The 16,771-nt window shown below is 47.9% G+C and overlaps 1 protein-coding gene across 1 annotated transcript; it reads left to right on the top strand.

The window, feature by feature from the left end:
• Positions 663–1,493, top strand: LOC110436391. The gene has a single exon (XM_021463445.1). It carries the CDS (start codon positions 663–665, stop codon positions 1,491–1,493), a length of 831 nt encoding a protein of 276 aa, XP_021319120.1.

Genomic DNA, 16,771 nt, shown 5'->3' with positions numbered 1-16,771 from the left:
GGCCACGGAAGCAATATTGTTTCTTCCATGGAGAGGAGAAGGGTCACTCCACCAGGGATTTCCCGGATGCAAAGGAAACTCAGGAGAGGATCAAGGGCAGGTCAGCTCCACAACCTCCGCCATCAGTCGCTCAACCCCGGGAGGTGAATCACACATTCCCACAAACCTTCTACCAATCATATGTCGGAGGTTCAAGCCAGCAGCACCCAGCTCCAATTCAGCCCAGCGCACTAGCCTCCGCATACTATCCCAGCTTTCTGCCAGCTTGGCGCCCAGCCCAGCAGCCCGCAGACCACAACCTTCCACCAACCTATGTTCCTCCACAGATTACATACATCGAAACCCCGCAACCCCACCAGCAGTCACTACCCCCTCCCCCAAACCAGCTGCAGTTAATCCAAGCTCCACCTCCTCCAAAAACCGAACCCCACCCCGATAATCAGATCGGCCCTCATACACCCCTGCCCACGATTGGGATGATCTTACCGATAGCTGGAGGGTCCTCAATGGAGTTCCAGACCAAGAAGCAGAAGAAGGATCACCTTCGACTTGTCAACAACGTCGCAGTTTAAGGGCCGGTCAAATGCACTGATTGGTCCAGAACCCCAATAACCTTCACCGAGGAAGATCTAAGGTTAGAAAGCTACCCACATACGGATGCCATGGTCATAACAACGAATGTTGCGGGTTGGGAAGTGAGCAGGATCTTGATAGATTCAGGGAGTTCCGCAGACATAATATTTGCTGGAACCTTCGACCAAATGAAGCTCAGCAGAAGCCAACTTCAACCTTCGGAATCACATTTGATCGGATTCGGAGGGAAGCAGATACATGCTCTGGGAAAGGTCGCCCTGCCCGTATCCTTTGGCACATCTGAAAATGCGAGGACAGAGTATGTAACCTTCGACGTGGTAGACCTGCACTACCCATACAACGCCATATTCGGGCGGGGGTTCTTGAACATGTTTAATGCGGCCACTCATATGGGATACCTGTGTATGAAAATCTCGGCTCTGCACGGAGTGATCACTGTTCACGGAAGTCAAAAGGAGGCAAGAAACATAGAGAAAGCAATCTACAAGTCTTTCCGGAACATAAATTTCATGGACTCCACGCAACAAGAAGCTTCCCAGCCACCAGACATGCTAAGGGGAAAGACAGACCTGGCCGATCAGGAGGAAACGAAATGTGTCCCTCTGCAAGAGGCCGTTCTAGATAGGAAGGTCACCATCTCCGCCTCCCTCAGCGGAGAGGAGGAACTCGAGTTACTGGACGTGTTGCAAAAGAACCAAGATATCTTCGCCTGGAGTGCCACTGACCTGCAGGGAGTCAGCAGAGACATCATAGAGCATTCGCTGGACATCGATCCGAGAATGAGGCCGAAGAAACAGAGACAGAGGAAAATGTCTGAAGAAAGAACCTTAGCCGCGAAGGCAGAGGTACAAAGACTCCTGGACGCAAAGGTCATCAGAGAAGTAGTGTACCCAGAATAGTTGGCGAATGTGGTCCTGGTCCCCAAGAAGAATGGCAAAATGAGAATGTGCATAGATTTCACAGATCTCAACAAGGCTTGTGTCAAAGACTCCTTCCCCTTGCCAAGGATAGATACCTCTGTTGACAAAGCCGCTGGTTGCCAGAGATTTTCACTGCTGGATTGTTTCTCCGGATACCACCAAATTTGGCTCAAAAAGGAAGACGAGGGAAAGGCAAGCTTCACAACCCCGTTCGGCACGTATTGCTATACAAGAATGCCGGAAGGTCTCAAAAACGCTGGGGCAACCTTCTCCAGAATGATGGGGAAGGTTCTGGGAAGTCAGTTGTAGAGAAACATTATAGCCTACGTCGACGATTTCGTCGTCATGAGCAAGCGCAAGGAAGATCATATCAAGTACCTGCAGGAAACCTTCGTCAACCTTAGATCTGTCGGGCTGAAACTAAACCCGGAGAAATGTGTGTTCGGGGTCAGCAAGGGAAAAATGCTAGGATATATCATCAGCTCCGAAGGAATCAGAGCTAACCCAGACAAGACAAAAGCAATCATGTCAATGGCAGAACCTTCAAACAAGAAAGCAGTGCAAAGGTTGACTGGCCGAATAGCAGCCCTCAACAGATTCATTTCAAGATCTGCAGAACGAAGCCTTTCATTCTTCAAAGTGCTGAGAGGAGGAGGCAAAACAGAATGGGGTCCGGAACAATCAGAGGCCTTCAGGCAGCTCAAGAACTACGTTGCGACCAATCTGGTGGTAACTGTGCCCGAGGCGGACACCCCACTACTGCTGTACGTGGCTGCCTCCGAGCACGCCGTTAGTGCTGTTCTGGTGCACGAGACAATCGATAGTAAGGGAACAGTGCAAAGACCAGTCTACTGCATGTCCGAAGCTCTGTCAGGAGCAAAATTGAACTACACGGAGATAGAGAAAATCGCGTACGCAGTCTTGTGCGCATCAAGGAAGTTCAAGCATTACTTCCAAAGCCATGAGATCAAAGTACCCACTTCACAGCCCTTGGGTGATATCCTTAGGAACAAGGAGGCCTCCGGACGTATAGGAAAATGGGCGGCTAAACTATCACAGTTTGACATCATCTATGTCACCAGAACCTCCATCAAATCTCAAGCCCTGGCTGACTTCATGGCAGATTGGACACCTTCGAACAAAGAAGAGGAAAAGGTAGTCGACCAACCGTGGACACTTTATACAGATGGCGCCTGGGGGCAATCAGGAGCAGGAGCAGCAGCCGTTCTAATCGCACCATCCGGGCTCAAGCTAAAATATGCTGCGAGACTCGAATTCAAAGCAACAAACAACATAGCTGAGTACGAAGGTCTCATCCTCGGACTGAACAAAGCTAAGGCTTCGGGAGCAAAAACCCTGCTCATCAAAACAGACTCCCAGGTAGTGGCAGGACAAGTGGAGAAGGAATACCTAGCACACAACCCGGAGCTGGCAAGATATCTGGCCGTCGTAAGGGGCCTAGAGAGAAGGTTCAAGGGGTTCACTCTGCAATACATTCTAAGAGTCGAGAACTACGAGGCAGACGAGCTAGCAAAAGCAGCAGCCAACAACACCCCCTTGGCAGAAGGAACCTTCTTCCAAATCGTCGTGGCACCCGCAACTGAATCGTTGCCGAAAGCTTTTCGCTCAGTCCTGCTGACAGAAGGCGAGGATTGGAGGCACGCAGTAATTGATTCCCTCAAAGGCAAAACAGCTGCAGATGATGAAGCATTAACCAAGAGGATGGAGGCAAGAGCAAGGAATTACACCATCATTGACAGGGTCCTGTACAAGAAAGGTGTAGTCCAACCTTTGCTGAAATGCATATCACAAACCGAGGGCAGAGAACTCCTGCAAGAGATACACTCTGGAATATGCGGGTCTCACATTGGACCTCGCGCATTATCTACTAAAGCATTAAGACAAGGCTTCTACTGGCCAACTCACATCAAAGATGCTGAAGAGATAGTGAAGACATGCAAAGCCTGCCAAACCTTCTCACCAATTCAGTCAGGACCTTCAGCACCAACTCAGCTTATACCAGCATCATGGCCGTTGCAGAGATGGGGAATGGACCTGGTAGGACCAATGCCAACTGCCTAGGGGGGAAACAAGTTCGCCGTCGTGGCCATCGAATACTTCACAAGATGGATCGAAGCTAAGCCACTGGCAACCATAACCTCTGAAACAATCAGGAAATTTTTCTGGCAGAACATAGTCTGCAGATTCGGAGTTCCAAGCTTGCTCACAGTTGACAACGGGAAGCAGTTTGATTCAGACAGTTTCAAGGAATTCTGCCATCACATAGGAACCATGATTGCCTTCGCATCCATCTACCACCCAGAGTCAAACAGGGCAGTAGAGAGAGCAAATAGAATAATATTCTCCGCAATCTCCAAAACTCTACTCAACCTACGAAAGGGAAATGGGTCGACGAGCTACCCAGAGTTGTGTGGTCTCATAACACTACAGTCTCAAGAACAACTGGGTTCACTCCATTCAAGCTCTTGTATGGGGAAGAGGCAATGTTGCCCGAAGAAATCAAACACCAAAGCCTGCGTTCCATGAAGCAGCAGTTGGCTGAAGATGAAGAGTACTGCAAGGAAACCTTAGAATCAATAAGACTTGAAGCAGCGGAGAACATTACCAGATATCAACAAGAAACCAAAAAATGGAGAGACCGTAAGGTAGTACGGAAAGACATACAAGACGGGGACCTAGTACTCAGGAAAAAAGGAGATCACCCAAACGCTGGTAAATTGCAACCCAAGTGGGAAGGACCTTACACAGCAATACAAGCGGAAAGGTCGAGATCCTTCTACCTGAAAGACTTCGAAGGTAGAACCTCCACCCACACGTGGAACATCAACAATCTACGAAGATTTTACATTTGAGTGTAAGAATGACCCCCGCGAAATAAGCGGCGGCATCCATGTCTTTAGTCACACTTGTTTTCTCTTTCTCTCTACCTTTTTGCAATCCAAGGTCTGCACTCTTTTCCTCACAGGGGTACTCCTACTATGAGGTGAGGTTTTTAACGAGGCAGAACCTATGTAAAAACCTCTGAGATATAAAGAGGAATCCACCCTAGAACCAAAACTCAAAAGTCAAAAAACAGCCAGCAGCGAGGCTGTAGCATTCGATAAAACATCACGTGATCACAAGGACCCTCCGCAGCTTTCAGCCAAAAGCTAAGAAAGCTCGGAACGTCCTCAAAGGTGAAAAAACACCAAATCCTTAGCAAAAGACCTAGCCAAGAGCCGGGCAGCAAGGACAACTTGGCCAAAAGTGAAAAAGACCTGTCCTCCTCAGGCATCACAACTTGGCCAGAAGGGACAAAACCCTCAAACCTGACAAAGACCTGAAGACAATTAGGCATCAGGGACTATACTACTTCTGCCAAAAGGCAGTGAAGGTTTCACATTCAGAAGAAAGACCTCAACAAAAGTTACATAACCTTCACCAAGATAAGATCGAAGGTATCCTGCTACTCCAAGCAGACCTCTAGCGCACAAAATGTGAAAATAAAACAAACCCTATGATAATCCCCAGTCAGGTAAAGTAGAACCAACTACTACAACAATCACAACAACCATCAATAACTCGGCAATAACTTCTAACCTAACAAAGTACACGCGATAAATGCATGAAACCCTATAAAACAAGGCACACCAGACCCTTCCTCCCTCAGTCAGGATCAGTATACACAGACTCAACCAGCAAGTGCAAGCCTAGCAATCACAAAGGAAAAATCCTTGGCCACCATGGAGGCAGGAGTTAGCCTCATAGCAGCAACAAAAGTTGGTACTGCACGAAGCTTCGTAATGCTAGAACCGCGGCGTTGTGATGAACATCGACCACAGAGTCGTGTACAGCCACAATAAAAGCACCGCAAGCCAGTATCAGAGGTCTCTGAAGGGTATCGCACGAAGTCTCGTAACATCCCTTCAGAACCTCCGACTTACCTACCCGAAGGTTACCTTCGACAACACTCCACGGGAGTTGAACAAAGACAAAGAAGAGCGCAATTCAGTAGAGGCTCCTTCGCACAAGGGCAAGCGAAGGCCCTAAGGTCAAGGAGCAGCCAGCCTACGCAATCTACACACTCACCAACGCCTTCGCAACATCGATTATCAAGCGCAAGCACGCCACAGCAACACAAAGTTCCTCGAGATGAACACCGCCGTGACGGCGCAATGTGTTGTAACAAGAATAGCACGAAGGTTGTAATAAGAACGAGTACGAAGGTTGTAACAATAATCTTCACAAGCTTCAAATCTTTATTAACGATGAAAAAATCATTACAAATCAACAGCTTACAAAAACATCCTTCGACCACTAAAATGTTGAAGGTTCTAAGAGCCTCTTACAATCTTTACATATGAATCCTCCGACAACTTAACTACCGAAGGATCTAAGAGTCACGTACAAATCTCACACACGAGTCACCAAAAATCCTAAGGTCGCTACAATAGTCTCGCGCAAGATAATCGACCAAATCAGCCACATCGAGCGAAGGTCGCGCACCTCTCCACCAATCTATTAACCAACCACTCGCGTACAAGTCACCCCGCTTGAACGTCACTGGAGTCACATAGCTTCCTTCGACAAAACCCGAAGGAATAACGTCGCGAGTAGGAGAGGATCGAACAACCTGCGCAGATAAACCAGCTCAAAAAACCAATGAATCGAACGAAGGATCCAAACAGGCTGAAAAGCTAAAATCCCGAACCTCCGCGCGCTCAGGCAAAAAACGCTCATACATGTCATCAGAATCCTCCAGCCAAAAAGATTCTTCCACCTCCTCGCCAAAGATGCGAAGGATAGGATACGACAACTGCATAAACACATCAAACCAAGTCATACAAAAGGAAATTTACAAATAGCCTACGACAAAGGAAAAACAAAACAAAAACAACCACCTAAGCCGGAGGCCATGAACCTCGGTGCGCAAGCGATCGGACGAATTCAGATCGTTCGTCATCAAGGTCATATCCAACAAACTCAAACATGTCCACTACTCTCATGTTAGGGAAGGCAATTCGCCAGTATTCTCACAACTCGCCAGAAACATAAATTCCTTTATAGAAAATTGAAAGCGGAGTCTCGCAAAGATCCTGCGTAGGTCCTCGGCCAGAGACCTGCGCAGGATAAAAGAGTAAAGCAAAGGCTCAACCAAAGACAACCCCATATATATTACATTTCCAACAAAGTATTTACAAATCAAGTCATAACCTCCGGCCCTTACAAAAAAGCGTCGCATGCGCAGCAGACGCAAAAAACTAAGAAAACCTACAAACTAAAAAACCTCACACCTGAGGCGAAGGTGGAGCAGAAGTCTCGGGCTGCTCCGAAGCCTTTGCGCCAGATTCCTCTGGGGCTTTAGCACCTTCATCGCGAACCTTCGCCTCAGCCTGAGTCGAAGGACGCACTTCGCCAGGGAGACGCGAGGGACCGGCTTTGTCAACCTTAGCCTTCTTCTTAGCAATCTCCTGCAAAACAACTATCTTAAGAAACATTGAAAACTAGCAAAACAGAATTCAAAAGAATAACTAAGTCACACGTACCTCAGCGCGACGAGCCTCCGCCATCTTCTTCGCCTCAGCCCGCCCAAACCTAATCCAGAACGAACTGATAAAGTTCCAGACAGATTTGCGCAGGCCGGAGGTGCCTTCGCCAACGTCCTCCGCCGCCGCAAATTCCTCCTTGGCAACTCCCTCCGCGTGAGAGCAACCTCCGCGACGCAAAAGCCTGGCGAAGGAGCTAACCGCAGCCAAAGCACCAAAATCAATAGCTCCACCGACAAAGTCAGAGAGCATGCCGATATGGGACTTGAGCCATGCAAGGCTAGCCCCGATATCACCTCCGGGCGGAGGAGCAGACGTGCTACCGCCGAACTGCGCCAGCGAGCCGGAGTAGAGCCCGATCACAGCCGCAGCCTCTTCCTCCGCCTTCCGCATGCGCGTTTGCACCACAGCAACAGACGTCCGCTCGGCATCAAGCTCCTCGCGGAGGCGGTCGGCAATGCCCTCAGCCTTCTCGGCACGCTCCACAGCCAACCCCTTCGCCTTGTCAAGCTGTGAGACGCTCTCGCGGAGGGCAGCGGCCGAAGCTTCAGCTTCCTCCTTCCCCTTCTTAAGAACCTCCGATCCAGCCTTGAGCTCGTCCCTCTCCTTCCTTAGCACCTCAAGCTCTTGTCGGACCAAAGAAAATCCCCGGACCTCCTCCGACAGACGGACCTTCTCTGCCTCCAAGATCTCGTTCTCCTTCTTCAAAGCACCAATAGCCTCATCACGACAGATAACCTCTCGGGAGCATCGCTCCTCTAAGGCCGCAGCCATGTGGTGACTCTACAAAATGCAAAAAAAATAGTCAAACCTCCGACAACAAAACACGAAGGAAAAATAAACAATTTGAAAGCTTACAAGGCTATGGTGCTCAAACTGCACGCGAAGAAAAGTATCGAAGTCCATATGACGAAGCCTCTGACGGAGACGATCTGGAGAGCAAAAGAGGTAAGAAAAAACATAAGAAAATTAAAAAAATTATCAACAACGGAGGCCAGAAACGAACCTCCGACCAAAGAATGAACCTCGCGCAGTGCGTCGGTCCAACCTGTGATCGAAGGATCAGAAGCACCTGCACAAAACAAAAGTAAAATCAACACAAAACAAAAGAAACCAAGTCATTAAAACAACAAAAAACCAAAAAGCGTCAACAACTTACCAGGACCTATAACATTAGCAGGCGAAGGCCTACTAGCCAGCGCAGAAGGCGCAGGATCCCGCGGCGGAGGAACTGCAAGACCTTCCTGTGCTATGCTAGGACCCTTAGCCAGTTCCTCCGCACTGGCCAACCCTGCGATCACATCCTCTAAGAAACATAAAAATAATATAAGACCGCGATAATCGAAGAATGCAGAAAGATCAAAAACAAAAACAAAAAAAAAACGAACCTATATACAACGAGTTGATACCACCCACAGCAGGCCACGGAGGATCTTCCGCCCTCTTTATCCTCCGAGCAGAGACAGACTCTGCATCATCACTGGACTCCTCCTGCACATCCTTTGGCGGAGATTCTCCACCAGCAGAAGCCTCCCGCGCAGGACTAGTCACCCGCGCAGGACTCACATCCCGTGCAGGATTCGCCCCAGGGGCCTCCGCGTCGGAAGAATCCTCCCCAAGAAGCGACGCGAAAGGAGCCCGCACAGACGAGACCGCGCGGGAGGCTTGAACCTCAGGACCTCCACCAGCAGGAACAGCCTCCGCAGGAGCAGAAGCCACAGAGTTAGACTCGGCAGCAGAAGAGCGAGCGGAGGAAGACTCCACAGGAGTCTCCAACACAACCTCCGCCTTGCGCTTCTTCGCCAGCTACTTGACAGGACCACCACCCTTCCTCTTCTTAGCCTCCGCCGCAGAAACGGCCTTGGAGGAATCCTTCTTCTCCAAGCTAAGCAGAACATCCGGAGGAACGACGTAATCATCATACTTAACGCCCAGCTCCTCGAAAACGCGATTGAAACGCGGCATAGTCCCAAGTGCAGACTTCCGCTGGAGATATTCCTTCTCCGAGATCTTTCCGACTATCCTCCGGGCAGAAACCTCCACTCGGTCGAGGAAAGACTCCTCTGTCTCATCCTCAGGTAAACCCGCGCGAAATCAGGGAAATGGCAGCCCCTCCGGAGGTCCAAAGACTGGCACTTGCACCATTTCAATGGTGAACTCATCGGTCCTGCGGCCAAGGGGCCAATAGTCGGCAGCGACCATCTCCTCAACCAAATCCCGACCTCCGAAATGTCAGCAAGCCAGCGCAAAGGCCTTGTCGCAAGCCAGACGTTCCTCCGACATTGGCTTCGAAGGATCAACCTTGGAGATAGGCTTCAACTCCTTCATCAGCGACGCGTAAGGATACACCTTATCAACGCTACCGTCCTCCAGAGTCCTTGACGCAGCGGGGGTCCTCACGTAGAACCAGGCCCTCATCCAATCCTTCTCCCACTTCCCCTTTTGGCAGTAGGATATCTCGCACCTTGGCCCAGGCATTGTGCGGCGCGGCATGAACGCGCAACTTCCAAACTGCGCAATGCGTTCAACTCCTTCGCCATCCTTTACCTTTTTAGGCTGGCGCTGGAGCTCGAAATAGGAGCAGAACGTATCGATGTGGGGCATCGCTCCGTAGGACTCGCACGCCCACGCGAACTTGCTCAGGGTCAGAATCCCATTGGGGCTAAAGTGCTGTAGCTCCACATTGAAAGACTCCATCACCTCGCGGAGGAAGTGATACGGAGGCATCCGAAGCCCGCAGGTAAAAAAATCCCTAAAAACCACTGCATATCCCTCTTCAGGCGCAGGCACTGTCTGACCCGCAGGTGGAGCCTTCGCACGACCATCCTTAAAAAACCTAGCCTCAACCATATCAGCAATATCCTCCGTCCTCACAGTTGACTCCCCAAACTCAAAGGTAATCGCCGCCATTTCCTCAAACTCCTTCACACTGATTAAATCCCCAACAGAAGCTTCGACGTCAGATAGCGTCTCCTCCAAATCCTGAGCCGCAGCCGCCTCAAGCATCCACTCCTCAAACCTCCGCAGCCAACCTCCGGACCTCACACTAAGTAAATTGCGCAAAGGACCAGAAAAATCTGACCTCGAAGGATGCGGCGGAGGAAGATGAGCCACCTTAGATCCTCCGACCACACTTAGGAACTAAAATCAGCAAAAACGCACGCGAACAGCTGAGAGAGTGAGATGTGGCGAAGGAATGTATGCAAACAGCAGGCACCAGAGGTGAGAGCCAAGAGCCCCTCCCCCACCCCCTTTTATAGAGGGGGGCCTGCGGCAACATGACCGTTGCGATTCCCCACGACCAACGGCTATAAGCGGAGGAATCGGCCTAACCGTTGCAATTCCCCAACTCAAACGGCTCTTATATCCTCCGCAATCTAACACGCGAAGGATATCAGAACAACAGTGAACGGAAGATGCTGAGAAAGAAAATTTTCACCAAATACAATAAACAATTTTCCAACACCGCTAACAACCACATCCTGCGCACCAGGGGGGAAGGCAGCAACCATGCTCGCAGCCTCCGCAGCGTGACATGTTTTTGAGCGCATGGACCGCAGGAGTGCCATTAGCCCAAAAAGGGGGAACTGTTGGGGAATGGCCGCATCCTTCCCCCTGGTAGCGTCTAAGGATGTCCTTCACCCAAGGAACCTCCGACTTGGTAGCGTCTAAGGCTATCCTCCACCCAGGGAACCTCCGTGCAGATGCATGCGGAGGACCCTGAGAAAGGCTAACGTTGACATGACTCTTGCTATGTTGAGCATATGCAGGGACTGGAACACCGGCGGAGATCTGCGGGCGAAGAAGGAGGGAACCTTCGAGCCTTCCTATGACGAAGGATGTTCAGGAGACGCGGCGGAGGAGATAAACCTCCGGCGCATCTGAGCCGAGCAGCCTCCGAAGTGGCCAACCCGAGGAACCTCCGACGTGGCCGGCTCAAGGAACCTCCGACGCGGAAGTGTCGAAGGATCGACTGCCGGGCGGAGGATACGAGCGTTCGACAGTCTGAAGCCCCAGACGAGGAGCGCGTGGAGAGCCTGTGGTGTGAAATTACGCAAGTAACTTAGGGTCAGTAGACTGTGATGTAAGAATATGCTGGAATATTCTCCCACCGTCACGGGGCATATCTGTAATTGTCTTAGGTCGGTTTTCGAGCCCTATATAAGGGGTGTGATACCGTCATTAATAGACAGAGCATTCATTGTATTCACCTACTGTTGAGCCCACTGTTCGTTACTGTTCACCCTCTCACGGCGCCGAGTGAGAAGGTCCTCGTTTCACTGTATTGCTGGGGAGTGCGGAGAGCATTTTCCCAACATAGATGCCATCTTAAGTTTTCATTTTTCTGTGAGGAATAATCTGTTCCAGATCATCGTAGGCATCCAATGGCCCCTGATCTCTTTAAAGTTTAATTAAAACAATCTTGGGCTCACCTGTGCAGGATGCCGTCGCCTAACATACGAGATGTGCAACGACGTTAGCTAAAGGCTGAAACGCCGGCGCTACGTGCCGATCGATTATTCTGCGAATCTGACTGCACCGTTAGCGTCGTCGTTCCGGTGCATGCAGACACGTTTCCGACTCGTTCTGACTATACTGTGCTACTGTGCTGGCCTTCTTTCAGCTAGGCTAGCTGGCCGCTGCGATCAATCCAAATTTTCGATGCAGTCCTCTCTCTAGCTACCTCTATGACTTGTGCAAACGGCAACCTGGCCTGTCGAGTACTCCTGCTGCTAGTAGCAATTAGGAGCAGTGTACTTGTGTGATCATGGCTGCATCCTGCAGTTGAGTTGCAATTGCAGCCGGTACGGTGTTGGACGCTTGGACCCGGGTCCTTGCTGGCGGTAGGACCCGACGGGGGTTCGGCAGAGCGTGCAGTTCGGCCGGGAGACTGCAGGGGGACCAGCCGCTGCCTGCTGGGTTGTTGCTTCAAGACCCTGCAAGCCAGGCCGCACGCACGCACGCATCGTCCGTCCCCGTGTTCGTTCCTGCAGTCGTTGGCAGATTTTTTTTTCTCCACGCTTCCGGCCGCTGTCCTTTGCCGAACCGAACCAGTCGTCAATAATGCTCATGTCCGTTGCCCGCGAGGAAAAACCGGAGAAGAGATCGAAGACTTGTGCTGCTGACAGGTTGGCGCGCGGCGACCCGGCCGGCGACGGCACCTGCCAGCCTCGAGCCAGGGGGCGGTCGCCAAGCTTTTCGTTGCAGCAGGTGTAGTGTGTACTATGTACGGGCTGCCTGGCAGCGCTGAGAGTGGATGGGCAGGCAAGGCAAGCCGTCGCCGTCGCGGCCGTTCGCGAGCACTTCGCTGGTTGTTGCCCTCGTATATATGTGGCCCCGCCCATCCCCAGGGGAAATGGAGTCGTCGGTGGGTCGCGCTGCATGCGCAGCACGTCCGCGTGTGTGTCCGTCATCCCGACTCGAGTTGGATGGATGCATGCGCCGCGCGCGCGCGCGCCCGTGCGGTAGAATATGTGCGCTGCCCCCTGTGCGTCGTCATGGGAATTCTTGGAGAGGAGCCGGCGGCCGGTCGGTCGTCCAAGGCGCGGCGGCGCCACCGCAGATGCACCATGATGTGTCCATGTCGTCGTGTGATGTACGTGAGCTCCGGTGTCAGAGCAACTCTAAGAGAAGAGTTATCCATGTTATGTATTTTATATTTGGCTATTTTGGAAGAGAAAAGAGAGTCCAACAGCTATTTGGTTTGCTAAAATAGCAAATCATCTATCCTGGAGTTCTCGCATGGTAATTATAGCTTGCATGTCCCGCTAGCCATATGATTTACCATATAGAAAGACTGTTGGAGATTTTTGTTTTTTTATATAATTTTCTATTTTAAAAGTTGACTAAATCTTAAATTTAGCCATCTATTTTTACCAATTCTCTTGGAGTTGCTCTGTTGCGGGGGTATCCATCCCTCTTAGGTCTGCCTGACTCAGAATTTTGTACGGGCGAAGCACGTGTACTAGTGGATCCAGGAACGAACTGTGTGACATGTGCGGCGTCAAATACGGGTTTTTCTTCGTTCACCGTTAGGAGTACTGCTTGCTACTACTACACGTACTGGACATTGTTACAAACTGCCCCGCTTTTGTCTATAGCGCCGTTTATACATCACATCGTGCTTGAGTTCTTTGCATATAGTTGCGTGTCAACCTCAGATCATAAAGTATGCGTAGTGGCGCACTATAAGGAAGAAGAGGAAAAAAGCATACTAGAGGTGGAGACGAGATCATTGCTTGCTGCGCAAATTAAAGGAGCTCAGCGATTTTCATTCACGTTCGCTTGGGTTGGGTTGGGTTGCGTCTTCTGTCTCCGTGTGCGTGCGCATATATCTATTGGTATAGATCTGGATAAATTTTCAAGATTTCCCGTCACATTGAATCTTTGGTCGCATGCATGGAGCTTTAAATATAGACGAAAATAAAAATTAATTGCACAATTTACCTGTAATTTGTGAGATGAATCTTTTGAGCCTAGTTACTCTATGATTGGACAATGTTTATCAAATAAAAACGAAAGTGCTACAGTAGCCAAAAACCCAAATTTTTGCCAACTAAACAAGGCCTAAGGATCAGATCCGTTACTAAAAACACGGGGCTATGCTTCATGGGAAACACGTTGCCATACGGAACAAGGTCTACTACCCAATGCTTTTTTGAAGGCGGCAAAAAGCTTTTGCTGGATTTTTATTAGACGAAGGAAAGAAAAGTACACAAAATTACATGAGAAAAAACACCACTTATAGAAAAAAAACACCACTCGAAAAAACCATCTGAAAAGGAGAAAAACGAGAAGAAACTACTGAAGATCAGCATCTGAACGGGTGGGCCACTGCTGGTCAAATTTCTCTTTGCAGAGGAAGGCCACCTCACTTGGCTGAAGGCTGATGTTCTGGAAGATTCTTCTGTTTCTCTCCTTCCAAATATTCCACCAGAAGTAGATAAACAGTCCATTAAATTTTCTTTTGTTGGGTTTATCTATCTTTGCACGACATCTTCGCTAATAATTATGAAGGGATCCACTTGCCCCAACTGTATCCATAATAGAAAGTCCAAACTAGGACCTCAAACTACCCAATGTAGCTATGAGAAACTTTACAGTGCCAAACCAAACAAGGTTTACTTAATTTCTAAGGGAAAAATTAGTGTACCAAATTGAACGGAGCAAGGTCTACCCAATTTCTATGACGAACTTAGTATCTAGATAAATAAAGCTGAAAAATGATATAGCTAATTATACTTTTTGTCCTATCTTTATAACTCTCTCCATTCCAAGTTATAAGTCGCTTTAACTCTACCCTAAGTCAAACTACTCTAAATTGACCAAGTTTGTCGGGGAAAAAGGGACCTGCTATATTTTAGGCCTTGTTTAGATGCGAAAAGATTTTGGATTTCGCTACTGTAGCATTTTTGTTTGTTTGTGGCAAATATTGTGCAATCATGGACTAACTAGGATCAAAAGATTCATCTCGCGATTTACAATTAAACTGTGCAATTAGTTTTTATTTTCATCTATATTTAATACTTCATACATGTGCCGAAAGATTTGATGTGACAGGCAATCTTAAAAACTTTTTCATTTTTGGGGTAAACTAAACAAGGCCTTAGTTTCCTGAAATATATGGCTTAGTATTTTTAGGTGACAGTTAAATGAATGCAAATCCAAAGCAGATGTGATACTAGAGGGAGCCTGTTGGAGACTAGAAAATCAAGTAGATCAATGGCCAATGCATCGCCTGAACCAAAACCAAAAAAGATGCGACTAATAGATAGGAAAAGTGAAAAAAAAGTTATTAACAAATACATGTTCCAATAATGCACGATCAATACAAATTGCATTAAATTTTTTTAATAAAACTAAGGCCTTGTTTAGATGCAAATTTTTCTTTTTTTTTGGATTTTGACACTGTAGCACTTTCATTTGTATTTGACAAACATTGTTCAATCATGAACTAACTAGGCTTAAAAAAATCGTCTCGCGGTTTACAGGTAAATTGTGCAATTAGTTTTTTTATTTTTATTTAATGCTCTATACATGTGCCGCAAAATTCAATGTGATGAAGAATTTTGAAACTTTTAGGTTTTTAGATGCATCTAAATAGGCCATGAAAAAAGCATAAACCTCTATCGCCACCTGCTGCTGCTTGTACTAGTACTGTACTTTTTAGCTGATGGAATCATTGCATACTACTTGTTTAGTTCCGAAAAGATTTCGGATTTCGGTACTGTAGCACTTTCGTTTGTTTGTGACAAATATTCTCTAATTATAGACTAACTAGGATCAAAAGATTCGTCTCGCGATTTACAGGTAAACTGTGTAATTAGTTTTTATTTTCGTCTATATATAAAGCTTCATGCATGTGCCGCAAGATTCAATGTGACAGGAAATCTTGAAAACTTTTTTGTTTTTGGGGTGAACTAAACAAGGCCTAGGGGTACACAACTATGTCTTTGGTAACAACTCAATTTATGTGACAGAGAGAGTATATTTTAATAAAAAACTAACTAAAATATTAAAATAATTTACAACAGCAAATATAATAGGTTTGAAATAATTCAAAAATACATGAATAATTTTAAATTACTACTAAAAGTTGTTTATAGATATACTATTAAATGGTTTTAATGTGTCGTTAGTAATAATGAAATTAAATAACTGGTCACTTGTTACAGAGAGAAAGCTTTTAATTAGATTCGTGATATCCTGTTTTCTTTGCGGATACAAATACTGTGAGGTATTGTTGAATACGTATCTGGAATCAGATAGACAAAAACATTAAAAAATGGATTCAGATATATATCCATTTAGTTACTATATTAAAAAGATGGTATCGAATAATTTGGAAAACTATTTCCATTTTTCATCCTCATCTATAACCTAGTGACGGAACAGGACGTCTATCCCTCGATTCCACCAATCTACTACTATACGAATCTTGCACCAGGCACACTTGCCTCTCATTTGGCCACGTGGCCTCGTATTCTCCATCCTCTGATCATCGAACCATCAAAAGCGGGCCCTGCATCTATAATTTTCTAGAGCCTTCGTCGCCACCGCGCCGCCGCCGGCCGCCGGCCGCCCAGGCGACCCTGCTCCTCCATTACCGCTGTTGCATCCTCCTCCGCTAGGCCACGCTCCTCTCCCGCACATAGCGGAGCAGACCACCATTTGTCCGCAGCTCGCGGAGCTCGAGATCAATGCAATGGCAGTGCTGAACAAGAGCTCAGCGAGAGGATCCCATGTCCCTCCGGTGTGTGGACCACCGGTGTATCATTGACTGAAATGCGCCAACGCATACACCTTTTGACAGCGACGGTGATGGCAGGCTACTCCGTAGCAGCGGCGCTGCACTGACGGAAGGCTAGCGTGATTTTGGGACTGAATCCACCAGACCAGAGCACAGTACGAAGCTCTACGCCCTCGTCTACAATAACCCCTCTAGTTTATCATCACCACATACATATGTGTTCGGTGAAACACACGTTTGGAGTGCTACGATTTGACTATCCCTTTTTTACTTTACATGCAACTTCCTCTCATTCCATAGTGTACAATCTCGTTCTTAATTTCTTTTTGATTCAATAGATATGCTTGTCAAAATCCACATGCTCATCACTTGTGTTGTGATAAATAACGCACTTACTGAATGTTCAATCAGTCTGAATGTATTATAATTTATAGAGAAGTTTATTTTACCTTCTTGATGGC

This window comes from Sorghum bicolor, chromosome 1, assembly GCF_000003195.3.
Source record: "Sorghum bicolor cultivar BTx623 chromosome 1, Sorghum_bicolor_NCBIv3, whole genome shotgun sequence".
Taxonomy (NCBI): domain Eukaryota; kingdom Viridiplantae; phylum Streptophyta; class Magnoliopsida; order Poales; family Poaceae; genus Sorghum; species Sorghum bicolor.
Note: the sequence above shows the minus strand (reverse complement) of the source record. Positions and strands in the feature narration are given on the sequence as shown.

Excerpts from the sequence above, each read along its gene's own strand:
- LOC110436391 (XM_021463445.1), top strand. The coding sequence starts at position 663 with ATGGTCATAACAACGAATGTTGCGGGTTGGGAAGTGAGCAGGATCTTG.